The 22,571-nt window shown below is 47.9% G+C and overlaps 1 protein-coding gene across 12 annotated transcripts in view; it reads right to left on the bottom strand.

Annotated features, from left to right (window-relative positions):
• The window catches only part of scrib (scribble planar cell polarity protein), a 222,455-nt gene that overhangs the window by 26,902 nt on the left and 172,982 nt on the right, over window positions 1–22,571 (bottom strand). For 9 of the 12 annotated variants that reach the window (XM_059640836.1, XM_059640869.1, XM_059640855.1 and 6 more), the window contains 8 exons: window positions 12,636–12,761; window positions 11,806–11,850; window positions 10,326–10,482; window positions 5,907–6,075; window positions 5,379–5,558; window positions 4,275–4,436; window positions 1,515–1,654; window positions 668–705 (listed from right to left, as the gene is read on the bottom strand). In XM_059640836.1, the coding sequence (XP_059496819.1) occupies window positions 668–705; window positions 1,515–1,654; window positions 4,275–4,436; window positions 5,379–5,558; window positions 5,907–6,075; window positions 10,326–10,482; window positions 11,806–11,850; window positions 12,636–12,761 (1,017 nt within the window). The remainder of the gene's footprint in view (window positions 1–667; window positions 706–1,514; window positions 1,655–4,274; window positions 4,437–5,378; window positions 5,559–5,906; window positions 6,076–10,325; window positions 10,483–11,805; window positions 11,851–12,635; window positions 12,762–22,571) is intronic. The other 3 variants (XM_059640849.1, XM_059640873.1, XM_059640861.1) reach the window with 2 other exon arrangements.

Here is a 22,571-nt window from a genome sequence, read left to right as displayed (position 1 = left end):
CTGGTCACACAGACAGGGAACAGACCCTTACTGAAACATAATACATCTGTCAGCTCAACTCAGGAGACACAGATCATCAAGTGACTGGGGGAAGATGCCAGCTGAGGAAGAGAAGGACAGAGACAGACAGAGAGAAGGGTCAAGGCAGGATGGCAGGGGCAGAGTTAGCTACGAGGCAGGGATTGCAGGTTCATGGAGAGGCTTGTGGGGGCTGAAGAAGGGCGGGGCCGCCACAGGTGAAGGGGTGCAAAAGGGAGGGGCCACCCTGGGAGGGGGCTAGCAACAACAGAGAGTGGCCACCTCGGGGGCAAGGGGTGGGCAACAAGGGAGAGGGGTCACCCCGGGTTGAGGAGGGGTGGGTGGGGGCAGATCCACAAGGGAGAGGGTTAGAGGGGTCACTCCAAGGAGGTAGGAGGGGATCAGGCCCACAGGGGAGAGGGGTCACCCCGGGGAGCAGCAAGGAGAGGCGACCTGGGGGCAGAATTGGGGGAGGAGCTTGGGGGACACCGAGGTGGAGTTGGGGAGAGGTTAAAATGAGACAGCAAGGGGTTGTGGGTGGGTGAAGGGAGAGAGGGTGATACAGGTGAGAGCGCCATGCTGTGGGACAACAATGCTGAAGGAAGAAACAGTAATTTTATCAACATCTGAAAGTTATGGGTGTACTCACCAGCCTCCCAGGCGATGTGATGCTGCGAGGGCTGTGGTCTGAAATACAAACAGTTGAAGAGTCAGTGGGGATTGTTTACTAACTGGGTGTATGGTGCTGGCACCTGTCAAACTGACAGTGAAGCTCCGCACAACATGGGGATAGCAAACTTGTGTGACTCCAGCTCGGTATGCACTGGTGTACCTCATGGATCACTGCTCGGTCCCTCAATGTTTGTGATAAAACAACATTGGTGGGGATGGTAAGTAAGCTTGTGTATGACACAGATTGGCTGGGTAGTTGACAGTGAGGGGGAGGTATTAGGTTACAGGAGGATATAAACAGATTGATCAGATGGGCAGACCAGTTTCAGATGAATTTAACCCTGATAAGTTGAGTGAATGCACTGTAGAAGAGGGGACAACACAACGGAGTGTCTACGGGTGGCAGGACACTGGGAAGCTCAGAGGAACAGAGGGATCTTGGGGTGCGTATCCACAGATCACTGCAGGTGGCAAGACAGGTTATGAAGATTGTAAAGAAGGCAAACAGGATGCATGCCTTCATCAGTCAGAGCATCGATTATAACAGCAGACAGGTTATGTGGGAGCTGTACAAGACTCTGGTTAGACCACACCTGGACAATGATGTGCAGTTCTGGTCACCACGCTGGAGCAGGGGTCAGGGTTGCATTGGAGGGGGGAGCAGAGGAGGTACATCAGGTTGTTGCCAGGGATGGAGCGGTCAGTGATGAAGAGAGGCTGGGGCAGTACATACTGTCCAGCAGGGTAATTTTGAGGGGTGGGGGGGTGAGGGGCAGTGCATACCGTCCAGCAGGGTGATTGGGGGGGTTGTGGGAAGTACATACCGTCTAGGGAGGTGGGGGAGGGAGTCGCAGCAGGCGAGGGAGACTCGGAGAGCTGGTCAAGTGGGCTGCGTTTTTTGGGCTCCTTCGATTTGGCGATCACCATTTGTGCTTTCAGCGCATCTTGCTCGAGGGACTTCATCCTGTGGAAGAGAGGGGAGGCTTTAAGAAGACCATAAGACACTGGAGCAGAAATTAGGCCATTCAGCCCATCAAGTCTGCTCCACCATTCAATCATGGCTGATAAGTTCCTCAACCCCTTTCTCCTGCTTTCTCCCCATAACCCTTGATGCCCTTGATAATCAAGAGCCTATCTATCTCAGTCTTAAATGTGCTCAATGACCTGGCCTCCACAGCCTTCTGTGGCAATGAATTCCATAGATTCACCACTCTCTGGCTGAAGAAGTTTCTCCTTATCTCTGTTCTAAAAGGTCTTCCCTTTGCTCTAAGGGTGTGCCCTCGGGTCCTAGTCTCAATATTAATATTAGCACAGGCAGTGTGGGGGCCGGATGGGCATGACAGTGCCCCCGAGGGAGCTTACAGCGTGTGGAGTGGGACATAGGGAGGACTCCAATCTGCTCAGCACTATGTTGTGTGAGGTGCAGTGTTGTTGTGGGGTGGGAATTATAGAATTGTTAATGAATCGGAGGAAAGCTCATAGAACAATGCAGATCGTGCCTTCTGAGTGAGGGTATATGTGCAGTGGCCACAACTGGGATCTGGGTCTACTATGGCCTTACCAGGCCCTTATATAAGATAAAACACAAAGAACTGTGGATGCTGGAAATCTAAAAACAAAAACAGGAATTACTGGAAAAACTCAGCAGGTCTGACAGCATCAGTAGAGAGAAAGCAGAGTCAATGTTTCAGATCCAGTGACCCTTCTTCAGATGGTGAGCAACTATCACTGGTCCCAAAATGTTTAACTCTGCTTCCTCGCCACAGAAGCTGCCAGACCTGCTGAGTTTCTCCAGCAACTTCTGCTTTTGTTCCTCATCTAAGACAAACTGGCAGTGGAGGCAGTTCAGAGAACGCTCACGAGGATGATCCCTGGTATGCAGGAATTGTCTTATGAGCAAAGGTTAGTTAGATTGGGACTCACTGGAGTTTAGAAGGACGGGAATGTGTTTCTCATTGAAACACACAGGATTCTGAAGGGGCTTGACAGGGTAAATGCTGTGAGGATGTGTCCCCGCATGGAACTAGAGGGCGTAGTCTCAGAATAAAGGGGTACCAATTTCAGACTGAGATGAGGAAGAGTTTAGCTTCTCAGAGGATTGAGTCTTTGGTATGCCTTGTAACAAAGAGCTATAGGGGCACAGACCATGTGTACGTTTAAGGCTGAGATAGATAGGCAGATGAAAGTTTGATCAATCAGGGAATCAAGGGGTTATGGAGAAAGGACAGGAAGGTGGATGTGAGGACTAAATGGTCCTCTCCTGCTCCTATTTTAGACGGCCTTAAGGAATGCAGATTAACAAATCTCTACAGTGACATGGCAGTTGGTAAGATGAATATGAATGTGCATGTAACAGCTAATGTAAACAGGGACAGCGAATACACACTGTTATACAGAGCCTTTACAGAATATTGGTTAGGCCCCCAGCTGGAGAATTTGAGTACAATTCCAGAGGGCACAATTCAGGAGGGGTATAACTGCCCTGAACAGTGTACTCCAGAGGCTACCACAATGATATCAGGGACCGAGGTAGTTCAGTTACATCTGATAACAGGAGGAGCTGGCAGAGCGTGTGTTATGTGGAAATCTACTGGAAAGATTTATAATTCCGACAGTTTCTGTTACACCAAGTCAGGTCAAAACTTTTCTTCTGGTTAACACAGATAGATTTTAAACTTACTGGCAAAAAAGCTGGGTGAAAATATGAGGGACAACATTTTTCATAGAGTTAGCTGTTCTTCCTGAAAAGGTGGTGGGTAATTTTTAAGACACAGATGGAGGGATTTTTGATAATCAAAGGGAAAATGGTTATCAGTGGTAGGCAGGATGTTGGAGTAATCAGATTAGCGATGACCTTCTTGAAAGGCTGGATGGTCTTCACCTTCTCCTCATTTCGGTTTGCAATCTCTGCAATGATGTCACACATGGGACAAGGCGGTAAGGGTGGTCAGTTTCCTTCTCTAAAGGGCACGAGTGAACCAGATGAGTGTTTTCTTTTAAACAACAATCTAGAAGTTGTACAATCATCACTCACACTAACCTTTGTTCTAGCTTTATTTAATTAACTGAATTTAAATTCTCCATTTAAATTGACCTGGTGAGATTTGAACTCATATCTTCAGATTATTTATCCAGCCCTCTGGATTACCAGGTGTTGTGACACTACCATGTGAACAACGAGAGCTGGATTCAGACCCTGGCCTCATCAACCTCTGTAAACCTCCAACATTTCAAGCATCTTTCCAGATCTTCGCAGTCTTTCCATTTCAGTCTCTTACACCATTCTCTCTTTCTATCATTCCAATCTTGTCAGCAGTGGCTCTTCAGCTCCCACGGGACTGTCAGTCCCTAACCCTCCCTTTCCTCCTTCAATCCTATCCACGGAAGCAAGAATTCAGTCAATTCACCCAATTGATTGGCTCAGTTTGCTGTGTAAAATGCACTGAGGCATTAAATTGGTTGAGAAGTGTGACATTACACCAAGCTGCTGTGATGGTCAGTGAGACTATTAAAGGCCTAGGAGGTTCGGAATCTGACTGGAAGTTCAGCATGCAGCATGCAGCAGGCACACGGCAGCTCCACACCTGAACTCAGTGCACAGGCCTTCTTGCCTGACCACTGGAAGCGGTTTGACACGGGAGCCCTGGCCCAGGCTGAGCACTTCAGCTGCCCGCTGGCGGGACCGGTACAGACGGCGAGCCTGCTCCTGTTTGTACTGTCTGAGGTCATCCTCGAGGGCTTGGTGCCTGAGCCATGAGAAGTGGAGGCCGAGGACAGAGGGAGACAAACACAAAGGAGAAACCAGAAGAGTACATGGAAGGAAAGAGAAAAGGAAAGTATTAACAAGACGGAAGTGAGGAATGAAACTGACAATTGGATAGCTCAGAGTTTCACACCAGACTCGTGAGAACAACTGCACACATCGTACTTAGTGCCTTGCAACAATTGCACAATGTTTCAGAGATGAACTTTCAGAATAGAAACTGACATTAGAACCGCAGCAATCCCACACACACAGCCTCTCACTCGGGTACAGGGTCCCACACACACTGACTCTCGCTCGGGTACAGGGTCCCACACACACTGACTCTCGCTCGGGTACGGGGTCTCTCTCACACACACACACACACAGACAGACACTCTCACTCGGGTACGGGGTCCCACACACACTGATGCTCGCTCGGGTACAGAGTCCCACACACACAGCCTCTCACTCGGGTATGGGGTCCCACACACACTGACTCTCGCTCGGGTACGGGGTCACACACACACACACACACACACACACACAGAGCCTCTCACCGGGGTACACGGTCCCACAGACTGAGGTGAATTGTCCAGAGATACTGAAACTGTCGCCTGAATCCCAAAGAGATTGGGCCCATTCTTAGACTAACATGTGTGAATTGTGTTTAGTCTTATAGCTGACCCCTAGACCAATCATTCCTCTCTCCATATCCCCCCACTATAGCAGGCTGCAGGAGAAGCACAATGCTAACCTCTTCCCTTTGTAAGAAAGGGGATTGATGGAATCTGGGAGGCGGAGAATGTATGCCCTGGGTTAATAAAGCCAGCAGAGGTCAAATCCCAGCCTGTGGTGAGCTCAGTAGTCTGCACAGTGGACCTGCCTTACCGAACGAGTGTTGGATCTGGGAGTTTGACAAACCCCGCAGTGAATTCAGTCTCACCTTGCAGCCCTCCACATGGCCCGTTTCTCTGCCTCGAGAGCTCGTCGTTCAGCAGGAGACAACTCCTTGTCCTGTCCCACAGGCAGGTCTGGGCTCTGCATTCGCAGCCTCTCCTGATAGCGCCTCTCTGCCTTCGCTGTCCGAATCGGAGCCACAGGCTCAGGGTATGCTGCAGGCACACTGTAGGGAGCCACAGATCTCGTATTAAACCAGGCACACACAGCATCATTGCAATGTGTGTGTACACAGAGTCACGGCGACGTCTACACATACACACGCACAGTCATGGCGATGTACACACGTACATAAGTGCAGTGTGTCACGGCGACATAGTGGACCCAGAGGCTTTACTGGGGTCATCAACCACCCATCTTGAGTCATGAAGCTGCCTGTTATATTAGTGCAATGTGTGACTGGACTCACTGAGCAACTTGGACAGCTGCTGCTTTAATCTGACCATGGGGACACGTGAGGTTAGCTGCTATTTGATTCCAGATTTTGGAGCTCCTGTTAAAATATGCTACATACCCGGTGTTTGGGGATTCCTGATTCCTTCCATCCAATCGCTCAATCTTGTACTCGACCCCTTCAATCATCACGCTGACCTGACCACTGATATCAGAGAGCCGCTTTTCTTCATCTTCCTCCTCCTCTTCATCCAGCACCACATCCTGAGCTCGGTGCCTCATCTTCCTCTCTGAGACAGAAAAAGGGACGTGGAAGCATGGGGAATCAGTTTCTCTTATAAGTTTTACCCCAGTTGGATCTGCTGGGTTGCAGACTACCTCTCACTGTGACCAATCTGGGTGACCACAAACCAGAACCATCATTTGGAAGAGCTGCTGGAGTAGTGAAAAAGACACTGCGGGCAGCTACAGGCCAAGTGCAGGTCAATTTGATCAGTGTAGTTTGGTCAGTACAGTCACAGTGGGCCAAAGGGCCTGTTTCTCCACTGTACAACTCTATTAAATTAGTAGTCCAGGTATCCAGGCCCTCAGGACAAGGACTGAAATCCTGCCACAGTAGCTGGCGAAATTTATCCTGAATGAATAAACCTACAACACATGAACAGTTTCAGTAATAGTGACCAGGAAACTAATGGTTTTTAAACCATCAATCTGTTCACTCATATCCTTCATATGCCAGTCAAACACAGAAGTGGGAAGTTGTGTGTGGACCCTGTGGAGATTGGGTAGGTGCTAAATGATTATTTCTCATCTGTTTTCACTGAGGAACAGGAGAATATTGTAGAGGAGATGACTGAGCTACAGGCTATTAGAATTGAAAGGATTGAGGTTACTAAGGAGCAGGTGTTATCAATTCTAGAAGGTGTGAAGGTAGATAAATCCCCTGGGCCAGATGGGATTTTTCCGAGGATTGTCCGGGAAGCTAGGGAGGAGGTGGCAGAGCCTTTGGCTTTGATCTTTGAGTCTTCATTGTCTCCAGGTTTAGTACCAGAGGACTGGAGGATTGCAAATGTTGTGCCCTTGTTCAAGAAGGGCAGTAGAGATGACCTAGGTAATTATAGACCTGTGAGCCTTACGGAAAAGTTTTGGAAAGGATTATAACAGATAAGATTTATAATCATCTAGCAAGCAACAATTTGATTGGAGATAGCCAACATAGATTCATCAAGGGCAGGTTGTGTCTCACAAACCTCACTGAGTTTTTTGAGAAGGTGACCAAGCATGTCGATGAGGGAAGGGCAGTTGACATGGTGTACATGGGCTTCAGTAAAGCCTTTGAGAAGGTTCCACATGGTAGGCTATTGGAGAAAATACAGAGGCACGGGATTGAGGGAGATTTAGGGTTTTGGATTAGAAACTGGCTTTCTGTAAGAAGGCAATGAGTGGTGGTTGCTGGAAAATACTCAGCCTGGAGTCAGGTTACTAGTGGTGTGCCTCCAGGATCTGTTTTGGGACCGTTGCTGTTTGTCATTTTTATAAATGACTTGGACGCAGGCATAGGTGGATGGGTTAGTAAGTTTGCAGATGACACTAAAGTCAGTGGAGTGGTGGACAGTGTGGAAGAATGTTGCAGGGAGACTTGGATAAACTGCAGAATTGGGCTGAAAGGTAGCAAATGGAGTTTAATGGTGTTCAAGTGCATAGCTCCCTCAAAGTTGCCACCCAGGTGAATAAGGTTGTTAAGAAAGCATATGGTGTTTGGGCTTTCATGAACGGGGGATCGAGTTCAAGAGCCGCGAGGTTATGCTGCAGCTCTATAAAACCCTGGTGAGACCACACTTGGAATATTGTGTCCAGTTCTGGTCGCCCTATTATAGGAAAGATGTGGAGGCTTTGGAGAGGGTGCAAAGGAGGTTTACCAGGATGCCATCTGGGCTAGAGGGCTTGTCTTACGAGGAGAGGTTGACTGAGCTTGGACTTTTCTCTCTGGAGAGAAGGAGGAAGAGAGGTGACCTGATCGAGTTGTACAAGGTAATGAGAGGCATGGATAGAGTCGATAGCCAGAGACTTTTCCCCAGGGCAAGATTGACTGCCATGAGGGGTCATGGTTTTAAGGTGTTAGGAGAAAGGTATAGAGGAGACGTCAGAGGGAGGTTCTTAGCCCAGAGAGATGTGAGCGCATGAACGCATGCTGCAACTATACAAAACGCTAGTGCGGCCTTACTTGGAATATTGCGTGCAGTCCTGGTCACCTCATTACAGGAAGGATGTGGAAGCATTGGAAAAGGTGCAGAGGAGATTTATCAGGATGTTGCCTGGTCTGGAGCCCAGGCCCTATGAAGAAAGGCTGAGGGACTTTGGTCTGTTCTCATTGGAGAGAAGGAGGCTAAGAGGGGATTTAATAGAGACATACAAGATGATCAGAGAATTAGATAGGGTGGACAGTGAGAGTCTTTTTCCGAGGATGATGACTTCAGCTTGTACAAGGGGGCATAGCTACAAATTGAGGGGTGATAGATTTAAGGCAGATGTCAGAGGCAGGTTCTTTACTCAGAGAGTGGTAAGGGCGTGGAATGCCCTGCCTGCCAATGTAGTTAACTCAGCCACATTAGGGGCATCTAAACAATCCTTGGATAAGCATATGGATAATGATGGGATAGTGTGGGGGGGGGGGTTCCTTGATTAGTTCACAGGTCGGCACAACATTGAGGGCTGAAGGGCCTGTTCTGCGCTGTATTGTTCTTTGTTCATGCAGAGAAATTCCTCATTCTCACCTGGTCAGGCCCACATGCAACTCCAGAGCCACAGCAACATGGTTAATTCATGAATGAAATGGCCAAGCAAATCACTGTGCTCAGGAGCAATTAGGGAGGGTGACAAATGCTGGTTTTGTCAGCAATACCCACATTTCACTCGAAAATAATGTTTGAATACATCTCACCAAGGAAAGGCCTGGACTGGACTGATACACCTGTATCTGAGTGGCAGGAAAATGATGAAGAGTGGGAGGTGGGAGCTGAGAATGTGGTTGGTGAAAAGAAAGTTGGGCTTTCTGGAGGGGCAGGGATCCACAGTGGGTGAGTGGAAGCGGATGGTGTTGGAAAGATGACGAACAAGTCGGGTGAAGGTGGACTGTTCAAGTATCGCTGCTGGGGAAGATGGGAGGGTGGAGCAGTAATGGCTGAAGTTGGAACGGGGCGAAGCAGAGAGGTTGGAGGAGGAAGGGGTGATGTGGAACGGTTGGGAGAAGGGGGATGTGGTCAGGGGAATGGTTTGGGGTGGTGGGGAGGGGAGTGGTCTGGGGAGCGGTTCAGGGTTGTGGGAGGAAGGGGGAGAGTGGTGTAGGGAATGGTCTGGGGAACGGTTTGGGGTGATGGAGGGAGGGGGAGAACTGGTCAAGGGAACGGTTGATGGTGGGGGAAAAGAAGGGGTGAGGGGAATGGAGGGTGGAGAGGGCTGAGGGGAACGGTTGGGGGTGAGTGGGGAACGGTCAGGGGAATGGTTGAGGCTGTAGTGGGTGGGGAGAAGTGGTTAGGGGAACGTTTGGGTGGGGGGGGGGGAGAGAACGGGAATGGTTGGGTTGGTCTGCTGCATGGATAGGTGACAGGAGTGTTGTTGGGGGCACAAAGGTGGACACTTGGTTAATTATTAGAACAGTTCCCGATCTGTAGAATGTTCCAGAAGCAGAGAAAGCTTTGGAATGATTTTGGCAATTTGTGCGCAGGAAGGTCCATTGTTCTCTGAAGGTGACAACGCAGGTCAATAGGGTGGTCAAGAAGACATATGGCATGCTTTCATTCATTGGGCGGGGTATTGAGTACAAGAGTTGGCAGGTCCTGTTGCAGTTGTATAGGACTTTGGTTCGGCCACATTTGGAGTACTGCGTGCAGTTCTGGTCACCACATTACCAAAAGGATGTGGATGCTTTGGAGAGGGTGCAGAGGAGGTTCACCAGGACATTGCCTGGTATGGAGGGTGCTAGCTATGAAGAGAGTTTGAATAGATTAGGATTATTTTCATTAGAAAGACGGAGATTGAGGGGGGACCTGATTGAGGTCGACAAAATCATGAGGGGTATAGACAGGGTGGATAGCAAAAAGCTTTTTCCCAGAGTGGGGGACTCAATTACTCGGGGTCATGAGTTCAAAGTGAGAGGAGGTAAGTTGAAGGGAGATATGCGTGGAAAGTTCTTTACACAGAGGGTGGTGGGTGCCTGGAATGCATTGCCAGCGGAGGTGGTAGACGCAGACATGTTAGTGTCTTTTAGGATATATTTGGACAGGTACATGGATGGGCAGGGAGCAAATGGACACAGACCGTTAGAAAATAGATGACAGGTTAGGCAGAGGATCTTGATCAGCGCAGTCTTGGAGGGCCGAAGGGCCTGTTCCTGTGCTGTAGGTTTCTTTGTTCTTTGAAGCAGGATTCTAGGAAACTGATTGGGAATGGCACCAAGGTGTTGGTTGGTCCGACCTGAAGGTTCAGGAAAGAAGCCCCTCCCCCATCAATCCCCCCCAGACCACACACTATCACGTCCTACCTTCCTCTTCCTTCATCTTCCTCAGATCATCTTCAGCCACCAGTGACACTCGCTTGGGTTTCTCTGCCACTTGCTGTTTCACATCAATTTCGAAGTATTTCTGCCGGTCACGGAATGACCGCTGCTCTGGGCTATCCAGGGCGCTGGGTGAGGGTACCTCGGAATGGAGGACAGAACCTTTCACTTCCCAGTCAATGACGGCAGTTTGAGGAACACATTTATAAGCATCCTATTGGTCATCGCTGACAGGCCTTTTACAAACTCTTTGTCAGCCTGCCTGTATGGCAACACGCCAAACCGATATTCCCACCGCACCCTCCACCCCAACCCCCAAAGGTAGGATCAAAAACTACAGGAGCTCCCTGACATCTAACACAGGAATTCTTCACTCACACTGGCCAGATCCTGTACAAAAACAAAATGCTGGAAAAGCTTAGCAGGTCTGACAGCATCTGTGAAGAAAAAAAAGAGCTAATGTTTCAGGTCTGAACTGGACCTGAACTCTGAACTGGAGGAGGGGTCACCAGATCTGAAACGTTAACTCTGCTTTTCTCTGCTGAGCCTTTCCAGCAACTTTGTTTTTGTTCCTGATTTACAGCATCCGCAGTTCTTTTGGTTGTTATTTAGTCTCAAACTCTGGTATCCAGGGGCACTGCCAATAGAGGCAAGATACTGCCTGAGAGGTCAACACTTACAGCGATTCCCTGACAGTGAGTCACAAGTTACCACCGGGGGTTTCAGACAAAGTAGAATTTACAGGGCAAGTATGGGAGATTATTTTCATCTGTTTCAGGGATCCATGTCATTGGCATTTCTTACCTATCCTGACTGTGATGGAGCTGGTGAGCTGCCTTCTTGAGGCAAAACAGATTCTGGTGTGTGGGGAGACAGACAATGCCTTTAGAGAGGGAAATGTAACCCAGCGACACTGAAGGAATGGCAATATACCTCCAATTCAGGATGCTGAATAGCTTGGAGGGGAACTTGCAGGAGTCAGGTGGTGAGTTACGCGCTACAGTATTCCCAGCTTCTGGCCTGCCATTGTAGCCACTGTGTTAATGTGGTGCTTCTAGTTGAGTTTGTGGTCAATGGTAACCCAGGATGTTGATAGTGGGGGATTCAGTGATAGTAACACCATTAAATGTCAAGGGGCAGTGATCAGATTGTCTCTTATTGGTGATGGTCACAGCCTGGCATTTGTGTGACGAGAATGTCACTTTCCACTTGTCAGCCTAAGCCTGCATGCTGTCAGATCTCGTTGCATTTGAACATGAATTGCTTCAGTATCTGAGGAATGGTGCAATGTGCAATCATCAGCAAACATCCTACTTCTGACCTTATGATGGAGGGAAGGTCATTGATGAAGCAGCTGAAGAGGTTTGGGCCGAGGTCACTACCCTGAGGAACTCCAGCTTCTGCAGTTCCTACTATCTCTGAGAGTGAAGGGACCTGCTAACATCCTGGAGAAATGGAGACTCACCTCGTTTGATGATTTGGGTTTAATACTCCTTTGTATAAAAAAATCCTAAGGAGAGGAAAGAAACAACATTAGAGGCAGTAAGGAGTGAAGTGGGTATGTTGAGGAAGAGGTTGGGCGTTGAGCTGATGGGAGTTGTACTTGTGGGGAGACTGTAGCCTGGGTTTGGGGTCAGTAACACCCAAGGTCTAACTGCAATGTTACAATCTGTCAGCAACAACAGTGCCTTTGCTGAGACTTGTTTTCCATCTGACCATTTCTGCACTTGCTGACTAATCCTAATTCAGCAGCAGCTCACAAAGTGAGTCAGCAATACGACCATCTCATCCCTACACACAAATTTCAAACAGAAGAAAAATACTGAAGATTCTGCAAACCAAAATAAAATCATTGATTCAGAGAATCCCTAGAGCATAGATACAGGCTGTTTGGCCCATCAGATCTGCACCAAGTCTCTGAGGAGCACCCCACCCTATCCCTATAATGCAGTGACCATAGTTAACCCATCTAGCATGCAAGCTGCAGGGCAAAATAGTATGGCCAGTCCACCTAGCCTGCAGAGGGATAGGGACACATCCGCTCCCTCACTGTGAGGACCGGGGACAGGGATATTTTGGATGGTGAAGAAATGTTTGCACTGAGGAGATGGGGATGTCTGCTTCCCATTGTGGCTGCAGAAAGCTTTGGGGCCACACAGCACTCCCAGTGATGTGTTTTCCAAGTCTTTGCTGCCAATTACAGCACCAGCGTGAACACTCAGATCATGCCAATTAATGCCTTTCCTCAAAATCAACTGCACCATTGGCAGGGGGCCCAGCACAGAATACACTCACCGCTTTCAGAGGCACTGGCAACTCCTCTGGCCTGTGGAATCGCTTTGGACTGTTTCTGCTGTCGGGGCTTCCTGGAGCCACAAGCGGTCTACCCCTGGACAATGGCTGAATGACTCCAGGCTTGGTCTGTAGATCAGCAAAGACATGGGGAGTGGGGAGGAGGAGGCCAGAGACAACAGGGCAGAGAGAGATGGGGGATGAAACAAAGTGAAAATAAGTGTGAAAAGCAGAGTGCAGATACAGGTTAGAAAAAGCTAGTGTTGTGCCATTATTTAAGAAAGACTGCAAGGAAAGGCTAGGCATCCAGAGATGAGCCTGAAGTCAGTGGTGAAAGTTGAAGAAGGTTCTGAAAGACAGGATCTACACACACTTAGACTGATTAGGGATGGTCAGCTTGGCTTTGTGCGTGAGAAATCATGTATCACAAACAAAACTTGATTGAGATAGTAGGAACTGCCAATGCTGGAGAATCTGAGATAACACAGTGTGAAGCTGGATAACACAGCAGGCCAAGCAGCATCAGAGGAGCAGGAAATCTTGACGTTTCAGGTCGGGACCCTTCTTCTGAAGCTGCTTGGCCTGCTGTGTTCATCGGGTTTCACACCGTGTTATCTCAAAACTTGATTGAGATTGTTGAAGAGACGACTAAGAAGATAGATGAATGCAGAGCAGTAGATGTTGTTCACACGGATTTCAGCAAGGCCTTCAACAAGGTTCCTCATAGACTGGTTAGTAAGGTTTGATCATATGGGATCCAGCGAGAGCTAGCCAATTGGATACAAAATTAGCTTGTCAGCAGGAGACAGTGGTAGGGGCCTGAGACCAGCAGTGTGCCACAAGGATCAGTGCTGGGTCCATCGCTGTTTGACATTTAGATTTACATGAGAACTGAAGAGGTTCGTAAGTTTGCAGAAGACACTGAAATTGGCAGTACCGTGGGCAGTGAAGGAGGTTATGTAAGAGTATAACGGGACCTTGATCAGATGGGCCAACGGATCGAGGAATAGCTGGGAAACATTTTCCCTGGAGCGTTATATGCTGAGGGGTGACCTTAGAGGTTTATGAAATCAGCAGGGGCAGGATAAGGTGAGCAGCCAAGGTGTTTCTCCCAGGGTTAACAAAGAACAAAGAAAATTACAGCCCAGGAACAGGCCCTTCGGCCCTCCAAACCTGTGCCGATCAAGATCCTCTGTCTAACCTGTCATCTATTTTCTAACGGTCCATGTCCATTTGCTCCCTGCCCATCCATGCACCTGTCCAAATATATCTTAAAGGACGCTAACGTGTCTGCGTCTACCACCTCCGCTGGTAACGCGTTCCAGGCGCCCACCACCCTCTGTGTAAAGAACTTTCCACGCATATCTCCCTTAAACCCTCATCCTCTCACTTTGAACTCATGACCCCTAGTACATAGAACATAACAGCACAGTACAGGCCCTTCGGCCCTCGATGTTGTGCCGACCTGTCATACCGATCTGAAGCCCATCTAACCTACACTATTCCACGTACGTCCATATGCTTATCCATTGATGCACAGCATCTGCCTCCTGCCCTGTTTGCTAATGTCATACCCTCAATCTCCTGGAATAGTTTTTGCTTCCAGAGAAATTCCTGGAATGTTATAACCAATGGATCCATTATCTCTGCCATTTGTCCCCAGACCCTGGGATGGTGGTCATAAGGCCCTGGGGGGGGCTTTCCTGCCTACAGTCCCAATTTGCTCAATATGTAAACATCACTATTATAGGAATGTTTTATTTCTGAACTAATAATGAGACTAGACTCCAGCTCCCATTTGAAGCAGTTTATTTTTTTAGTTGCTACTCCACCAATCTTAGTGTCACCTGCAAACTTGCTGATCAGATCATCTGTACCTTCCTCCAGATCATTCATGTATATCACAAACAACAGTGGTCCCACCACAGATCCCTGTGGAACACCACTGGTCACAGGTCTCCAATTTGAGAAACTCCCTTCTAATACTACCCTCGGTCTCCTGTTGCCTAGCCAGTTTTTTATCCATCGAGCTAGCACACCCTGGACCCCATGCAACTTCACTTTCTCCATCAGCCTGCCATGGGGAACCTTATCAAATGCCTTTCTCAAATCCATGTATATGACATCTACAGCCTTTCCCTCATCAATCAACTTCGTCACGTCCTCAAAGAATTCTATCAAGTTGGTAAGACATGATCTTCCCTGCACAAAACCATGTTGCCTCTATCACTGATAAGCCCATTTTCTTCCAAATGGGAATAGATCCTATCCCTCAGTATCTTCTCCAGTAGCTTCCCTACCACTGACGTCAGGCTCACTGGTCGATAATTACCTGAATTATCCTTGCTGCCCTTTTTAAACAAGGGGACAACATCAGCCAGTCTCCAGTCCTCTGGGACCTCACCCGTGTCTAAGGACATGGCAAAGATATCTGTTAAGGCCCTGGCTATTTCCTCTCTCGCTTCCCTCAGTAACTTGTGATAGATCCCATCCAGACCTGGGGACTTGTCCACCTTCATGTCTTTTAGGATACCCAACACTTCCTCCTTCCTTATGTCAACTTGACCTAGAGTAATCAAACATCTATCCCTAACCTCAACATCCGTCACGTCCCTCTCCTTGGTGAATACCGATGCAAAGTACTCATTAAGAATGTCACCCGTTTTCTCTGACTCAGTGCATAACTTTCCTTCTTCGTCCTTAAGTGGGCCAATCCTTTCTCAAGTTATTCTCTTGCTGTTTATGTATGAATAAAAGGCTTTGGGATTTTCCGTAACCATGTTTGCCAGCAATATCTCATGTCCTCTCTTAGTCCTCTTAATCCCTCGTTTCAGATTCACTCTACATTCCCGATATTCTTGCAAAGCTTCATCTGTCTTCAGTCACCTAGGCCTCATGTATGCTTCCTTTTTCCTCTCGGCTAGTCTCATAATTTCACCTGTCATCTATGGTTCCTTAATCCTGCCAGTTCTATTCCTCATTTTCACAGGAACATGTCTCTCCTGCACGCTAATTAACCTCTCCTTAAAAGCCTCCCACAAATCAAATGTGGATTTACCTTCAAGCAGTTTCTCCCAATCTACATTCCTCAGATCTTGCCAAATCTTGGTATAGTCAGCCTTCCCCCAGTTTAGAACTCTTCCTTTAGGACCACTCCCGTCCTTGTCCACGTGTATTGTAAAACTTACGGAATTGTGGTCACTATTTCCAAAGTAGTCCCCTATTGTAATATCAACCACCTGGCCAGGTTCATTCCCCAACACTGGGTCCAGTATGGCCCTTTCCCGAGTTGGACGACATACATACTGCTCTAGAAAACCCTCCTGGACACACCTTACAAATTCTGCTCCATCTTGACCCCTAACACTGAGTGAATCCCAGTCAATGTTGGGAAAATTAAAATCTCCCATCACCACCACCCTGTTTCTCCTACACCTTCCCATTATCTGTTTACATATTTGTACCTCTATCTCACGCTCGCTGTTGGGAGGCCTGTAGCACAGCCCCAAAATTGTTACTGCATCCTTCCTTTTTCTGAGTTCTACCCATATTGCCTCACTGCTAGAGTCCTCCATGGGGCCCTCCTTCAGTGCAGCTGTGATATCGTCTTTGATCCGTAAGGCAACTCCTCCACCCCTTTTACTGCCCTCTCTAGTAGATTCGCCAACTTTAGGTACATTTAAGTCGTCACTGGATAAGCATATGGACATACATGGAATAATGTAGGTTAGATGGGCTTCAGGTCGGCACAACATCGAGGGCCGAAGGGCCTGTACAGTGCTGTAATGTTCTATGTTCTATCTTGCCTATTAGTTGGAGAATTCAAAACTAGAGGGCATGGGTTTAAGGTGAGAGGGAAAGATTTAAAAAGGGATGTGAGGGGCAACTTTTTCACACAGAGGATGGAATGAGCTGCCAGAGGCAGTGATAGAGTGAGTGAAATTGCAGCATTTAGAAGACATTTGACAGGTATATGAATAGCAAAGATATAGAAGGACATGGGAAACACAGGCAATGGGACTGGTTCAGTTTAGGAAACCGGTCAGCCCAGATGAGTTGGGCCGAAGGGTCTGTTTCCGTTCTGTATGGTTCTATTGATAATCTTCATATTTTTATAGATATCTCAGAACCCCCTTTAATCCGCACTGGTCCAAGGAAAATAACCTCAGTCTACCCAATCTCTCTTCATAACTCAGATGCTACAGCTCAGGCAACATGCTGGTGAATGTCCTCTGCACCCCCTAGCTGTATAAGCTGCTCGCTTAAACTCAACCACTCAGCCATTTGAATCAGCCAGCGAATGACAACAGGGCACCTCATGATATTAGGACGACCAATGCTACTTTCCCCACATTTTTTGAAGGTTTGTTGTCATTATTTCCAAGAACAAAGCTTCTGTCTTTTCCAGACATTGCATTAATCATACAGTACATCTGAATTTGCCATGTAAACTGCACTTATGCAAAACATTGCTTCATGTAAATGATTTGGATGGGTAGAGAATACACAGAAAATAAATGTTAGAATGTAATCCAGTATCCTACTGTCTGCAAGAACACTGTGGCAACTTTAGAAGCTGTTGGCATACCTTGTATGTGGCCTAATTTTTTGTTTTCAAAATAAAGCGCCTAATTTATATTCTGTGAATAAACTTAATTTTGTCATGTTCCCCTCCTTTTTTGAAGAAGCTAGAACCTGGATCTCCCAGTGATCTACATTGCACTATAGTGCAAGGACTTTTAAGCAATTTGTACTGGGCAAGTGCTCTGCAGTGAAGTATGTGAAGTGCTGGAGAAACTCAGCAGATCTGGCAATGTCTGTGCAGACAGAAACAGTTAGTCAGCGCTGAGCTGAACATGAATCCTTGAAACTGAAGGACATCATTTATGCTGTAAAATGGAAAGGAACAGGAACAGTTTCAACTGATAAGTGTGTCCATAGCAAAAGGCAAAGGGAGTGGTAAAGGAGCCAAGTATGGGAGTTACTGGTAGGTACTAAGAGCAGAAAATAGGTCACCTTTACTGGCAGCGTCATCGAGCAAGGTACTTTGTGGAGCCAGCGTTGAGGTTCTGGACAGATAGGAGGGGTGAAGCTGCATAGTTCCTTGAAAGTGGAGTGACAGGAGGAGATGTTTGCCACATTGAGTACTGGAGTTGGGACATCATGTTGTAGGTGTAGAGGACACTCGTGAGGTCACTTTGAGAATGCTTCATTCAATTCAGGTCTCTCTGCTGCAGCAAAGATGTTTTTAGGATTGAGGGGGTGCAGAAAAGATACACAAGGATGCTGCCAGGGCAGGAGGGTTTGGGCTATAGGGAGAAGGTGAATAGACTGGGGCTCTTTTCCCCTGGAGCATCAGAGGCTGAGTTGTGACCTTGAAGAGGTTTATAAAATCATGAGGGGCATGGATAGGGTAAATAGCCAGGCTATTTTTCCCAGGGTGGGTGAGTGCAAAACCAGAGGCCTAGGTTTAAGGTGAGAAGGGAAAGATGTAAAAAGGAACTGATGGGTAACTACTTCACGCAGAGGGTAGTGTGTGTATGGAATGTGCTGCCAGAGGACGTGGAGGAGGTGGGTACAATTACAACATTTAAATAACTAGTGGTGTTCCACAGGGATCTGTGCTGGGACCACTGTTGTTTGTGATATATGTAAATGATCTGGAGGAAGGTGTAGGTGGTCTGATCAGCAAGTTTGCTGATGACACGAAGATTGGTGGAGTAGCAGATAGTGAAGGGGACTGTCAGAGATTACAGCAGAATATAGATAGACTGGAGAATTGGGCAGATAAATGGCACATTGAGATCAATCCAGGAAAATGCGAGGTGATGCATTTTGGAAGATCCAATTCAAGGGCGAACTATACAGTAAATGGAAAAGTCCGAGGGAAAATTGATGAACAGAGAGATCTGGGTGTTCAGGTCCATTGTTCCCTAAAGGTGACAACGCAGGTCAATAGGGTGGTCAAAAAGGCATACGGCATGCCTTCATTCATTGGACGGGGTATTGAGTACAAGAGTTGGCAGGTCATGTTACAGTTGTATAGGACTTTGGTTTGGCCACATTTGGAGTACTGTGTACAGTCCTGGTCGCCACATCACCAAAAGGATGTGGATGCTTTGGAGAGGGTGCACAGGAGGTTCACCAGGATGTTGCCTGGTATGGAGGGTGTTAACTATGAAGACAGGTTGTGTAGATTAAGATTATTTTCATTATTAAGATGGAGATTGAGGGGGGACCTGATTGAGGTCTACAAAATCATGAGGGTATAGACAAGGTGGATAGCAAGAAGCTTTTTCCCCCCCAGAGTGGGGGACTCAATTACTAGGGGTCATGAGTTCAAAGTGAAAGGAGGAAAGTTAAGGGAGATATGCGTGGAAAGTTCTTTACACAGAGGGTGGTAGGCGCCTGGAACGTGTTGCCAACGGAGGTGGTAGACGCAGACACGTTGGCGTCTTTTAAGATATATTTGGACAGGTACATGGATGGGCAGGGAGCAAATGGACCCAGGCCGTTAGAAAATAGATGACAGGTTAGACAGAGGATCTTGATTGGCGCAGGCTTGTAGGGCTGAAGGGCCTGTTCCTGTGCTGTAATTTTCTTTGTTCTTTGATATCTGGATGGATATATCAATAGGAAGGTTTGAGGGTAATGGGCCAAATGCTGGCAAATGGGACTAGATTGGGTTGTAATGTCTGGTCAGCACAGATGAATTGGGTTGAAGAGTCTGTTTCTGTGCTGTGTGGCCGAGACTCTTTACTGTGAAAGTTTCGATGCGATCCATTCCTCCCACCACCAACCTTTCTAAACTTCGTTGAGTATAGACCCAAAGTCCTCAACTGCTCCTCCTACAACATCCCAAATAAACAGAATAAACACCTCGAGGAGCAGGAAAGCTGACATTTTGGGTCTGGACCCTTCGTTTCTGAAGAAGGGTCCAGACCCGAAACATCAGCTTTCCTGCTCCTCTGATGCTGCTTGGCTGCTGTGTTCATCCAGTTCTACACCTTGTTGTCTCAGATTCTCCAGCATCTGCAGCTCCTACTATCCCATAATAAACATCTCATTGTGATTTTAGGTGAAAGGAAAGTACTGTATCAACTGATCATTCTGATCAAGTATCTAGTCACCTACTATAGAACTCAAAAAGTATTATATAAATACAAGCTAAATAAAAAGTCCTAAAACATTCAGTTTTGAGACAAAGTTTTATGCTGAGCTACAAACTGATATCAGGTCAAGTAGCCAAAGTTATGGAGTGACCCAGGAAAGAAAGGCAGAGTGTTTGAGGAAGGGATTGAAGGCCTGCTCTGGGAGCTGGAGCAGTGTGCACTTGGCAACGCTGAAGGGGCTTTCGTTAGAGGAAGGGAGATAATTTTAGATTGCTCAGCTGGAGGAAAATCGGCAGATAGCAGTTTTGAAAATGTGGATGGAAATTTTGGAATGCTGTTGACATGTAAGGCAGTCAAGGGCATACAGCGTAAATGATGTGATAAGTGGAGCTTGATGTAACTATGTTTATGCAGAGTATTTTTTTGAATAACGAATTAATGAGAATGGCTGAAGATGGCTTGGAATAGTGAAACCTAGAGGTAATTTTTAAAAATTCATTCACAGGATGGGGGTGTTGCTGACCAGGCAGCATTTATTGCCCATCCCAAATTGCTCAGGGGGCATGTCAGAGTCAATCACATTGCTGTGGGTCTGGAGTCACTTGTAGGACAGACCAGGTAAGGATGGCAGTTTCCTTCCCTAAAAGACATTAGTGAACCAGATGGGTTTTCTTCAGTAAGTTACCAGAAAGATTGATGAGGACTGAGTGGTAGACATCGTCTACGTTGACATTAGTGAAGCTGCTGTCAAGGTTTCTCACAGTAGACTAATCAGTAAAGTTAGATCACATGTTAGCTCAGAGAGCGCTCGTCATTTAAATGCAAAATTGGTTTACATTAGGAGATAGAAGATGGTGGTGGTGGAAGATGACAAGGTGTAGAGCTGGATGAACACCGCAGGCCAAGGAACATCAGAGGAGCAAGAAAGCTTGACGTTTCAGGCCTAGCCCTTCTTTAGAAATGGGGGAGTGGAAAGGGATTCTGAAATAAATAGGGAGACAGGGGGAGGCGGATAGAAGATGGATAAAGGACAAGACAGGGTGAGAGGAGACAGACAGGTCAAAGAGGCAGGGTTAGAGCCAGTGGAGGTGAATGTAGGTGGGGAGTGAGGGAGGGGATAGGTCAGTCTAGGGAGGATAGACAGGTCAGGGGGTGGGATGAGGTTAGTGGGTAGGAGATGGGGGTGGGGCACGAGGTGGGAGGAATGGTTAGGGAGACGGGGACTAGCTGGGCTGGTTTTGGGATGTGCTCGGGGGAGGGGAGATTTTGAAGCTGGTGAAATCCACATTGATACCATTGGGCTGCAGAGCTTCCATGGGAAATATGAGATGCTGTTCCTGCAACTTTCGGGTGGCATCGTTGTGGCACTGCAGGAGGCCCATGATGGACATGTCGTCCGAGGAGTGGAGGGAGGGTTGGAAGAGATGAAATGGTTCGTGACTGGGTGGTATATAGTTGTTTATTGCGAACCGAGTGGAGGTGTTCCACAAAGAGGTCCCCAAGCCTCCGCTTGGTTTCCCCGATGTAGAGGAGGCCACAACGGGTACAGTGGATACAGTACACCACATTGGCAGATGTGCAGATGAACATCTGTTCGATGTGTAAAGTCTTCCTAGGGCCTGGGATGGGGGTGAGGGAGGTGGTGTAGGGACAGGTGTAGCACTTCCTGTGGTTGCAGGGGAAGGTGCCGGGTGTGGTGGGGTTGGAGGGGCGTGTGGAGCGGACAAGGGAGTCACGGAGAGAGAGGTCCCTCTGGAAGGCAGACAAGGGTGGGGATGGAAAAATGTCTTTGGTGGTGGGGTCAGATTGCAGATTTTTTTCGGAGATATTTTCCCCTCCCCACACTTGTCTGCTTTCTGGAGAGACCACTCTCTCCGCGCTTCCCTTGTCCGCTCCACACTCCTCTCTAACCCCACCACACCCGGCACCTTCCCCTGCAACCGCAGGAAGTGCTACACTTGCCCCCACATCTCCTCCCTCACCATCATCCCAGGCCCCAAGATGGCTTTCCACATCAAGCAGATGTTCACCTGCACATCTACCAATGTGGTATACTGCATCTGCTGTACCCGGTGTGGCTTCCTCTACATTGGGGAAACCAAGCAGAGGCTTGGGGACCGCTTTGCAGAACACCTCCGCTCGGTTCGCAATAAACAACTGCACCTCCCAGTCGCAAACCATTTCCACTCCCCCTCCCATTCTTTAGACGACATGTCCATCATGGGCCTCCTGCAGTGCTACAACGATGCCACCCGAAGGTTGCAGGAACAGCAACTCATATTCCGCTTGGGAACCCTGCAGCCCAATGGTATCAATGTGGACTTCACCAGTTTCAAAATCTCCCCTTCCCCCACCGCATCCCAAAACCAGCCCAGCTTGTCCTCGCCTCCCTAACCTGTTCTTCCTCTCACCTATTCCCTCCTCCCACCTCAAGCCACGCCCTCATTTCCTACCTACTAACCTCATCCCGCCCCCTTGACCTGTCCCTCCTCCTTGGACTGACCTATCTCCTCCCTAAATCCCCACCTACACTCACCTTTACTGACTCCATTCCCGCCTCTTTGACCTGTCTGTCTCCTCCCCACCTATCTTCTATCCACCTCCCCCTTTCTCCCTATTTATTTCAGAACCCCCTTTCCTTCCCCCATTTCTGATGAAGAGTCTAGGCCTGAAACGTCAAACATTCCTGCTCCTCTGATCCTGCTTGACCTGCTGTGTTCATCCAGTTCTACACTGTGTTATCTCAGATTCTCCAGCGTCTGCAGTTCCTATTATCTCTGATACAAAGTTTTCAATGTTCTTTGCACAGACTAGATATACTGAGGAG

The sequence above is a fragment of the Stegostoma tigrinum genome, chromosome 2 (genome assembly GCF_030684315.1).
Source record: "Stegostoma tigrinum isolate sSteTig4 chromosome 2, sSteTig4.hap1, whole genome shotgun sequence".
Taxonomy (NCBI): domain Eukaryota; kingdom Metazoa; phylum Chordata; class Chondrichthyes; order Orectolobiformes; family Stegostomatidae; genus Stegostoma; species Stegostoma tigrinum.
This window is presented reverse-complemented; position numbering and strand designations above follow the sequence as displayed.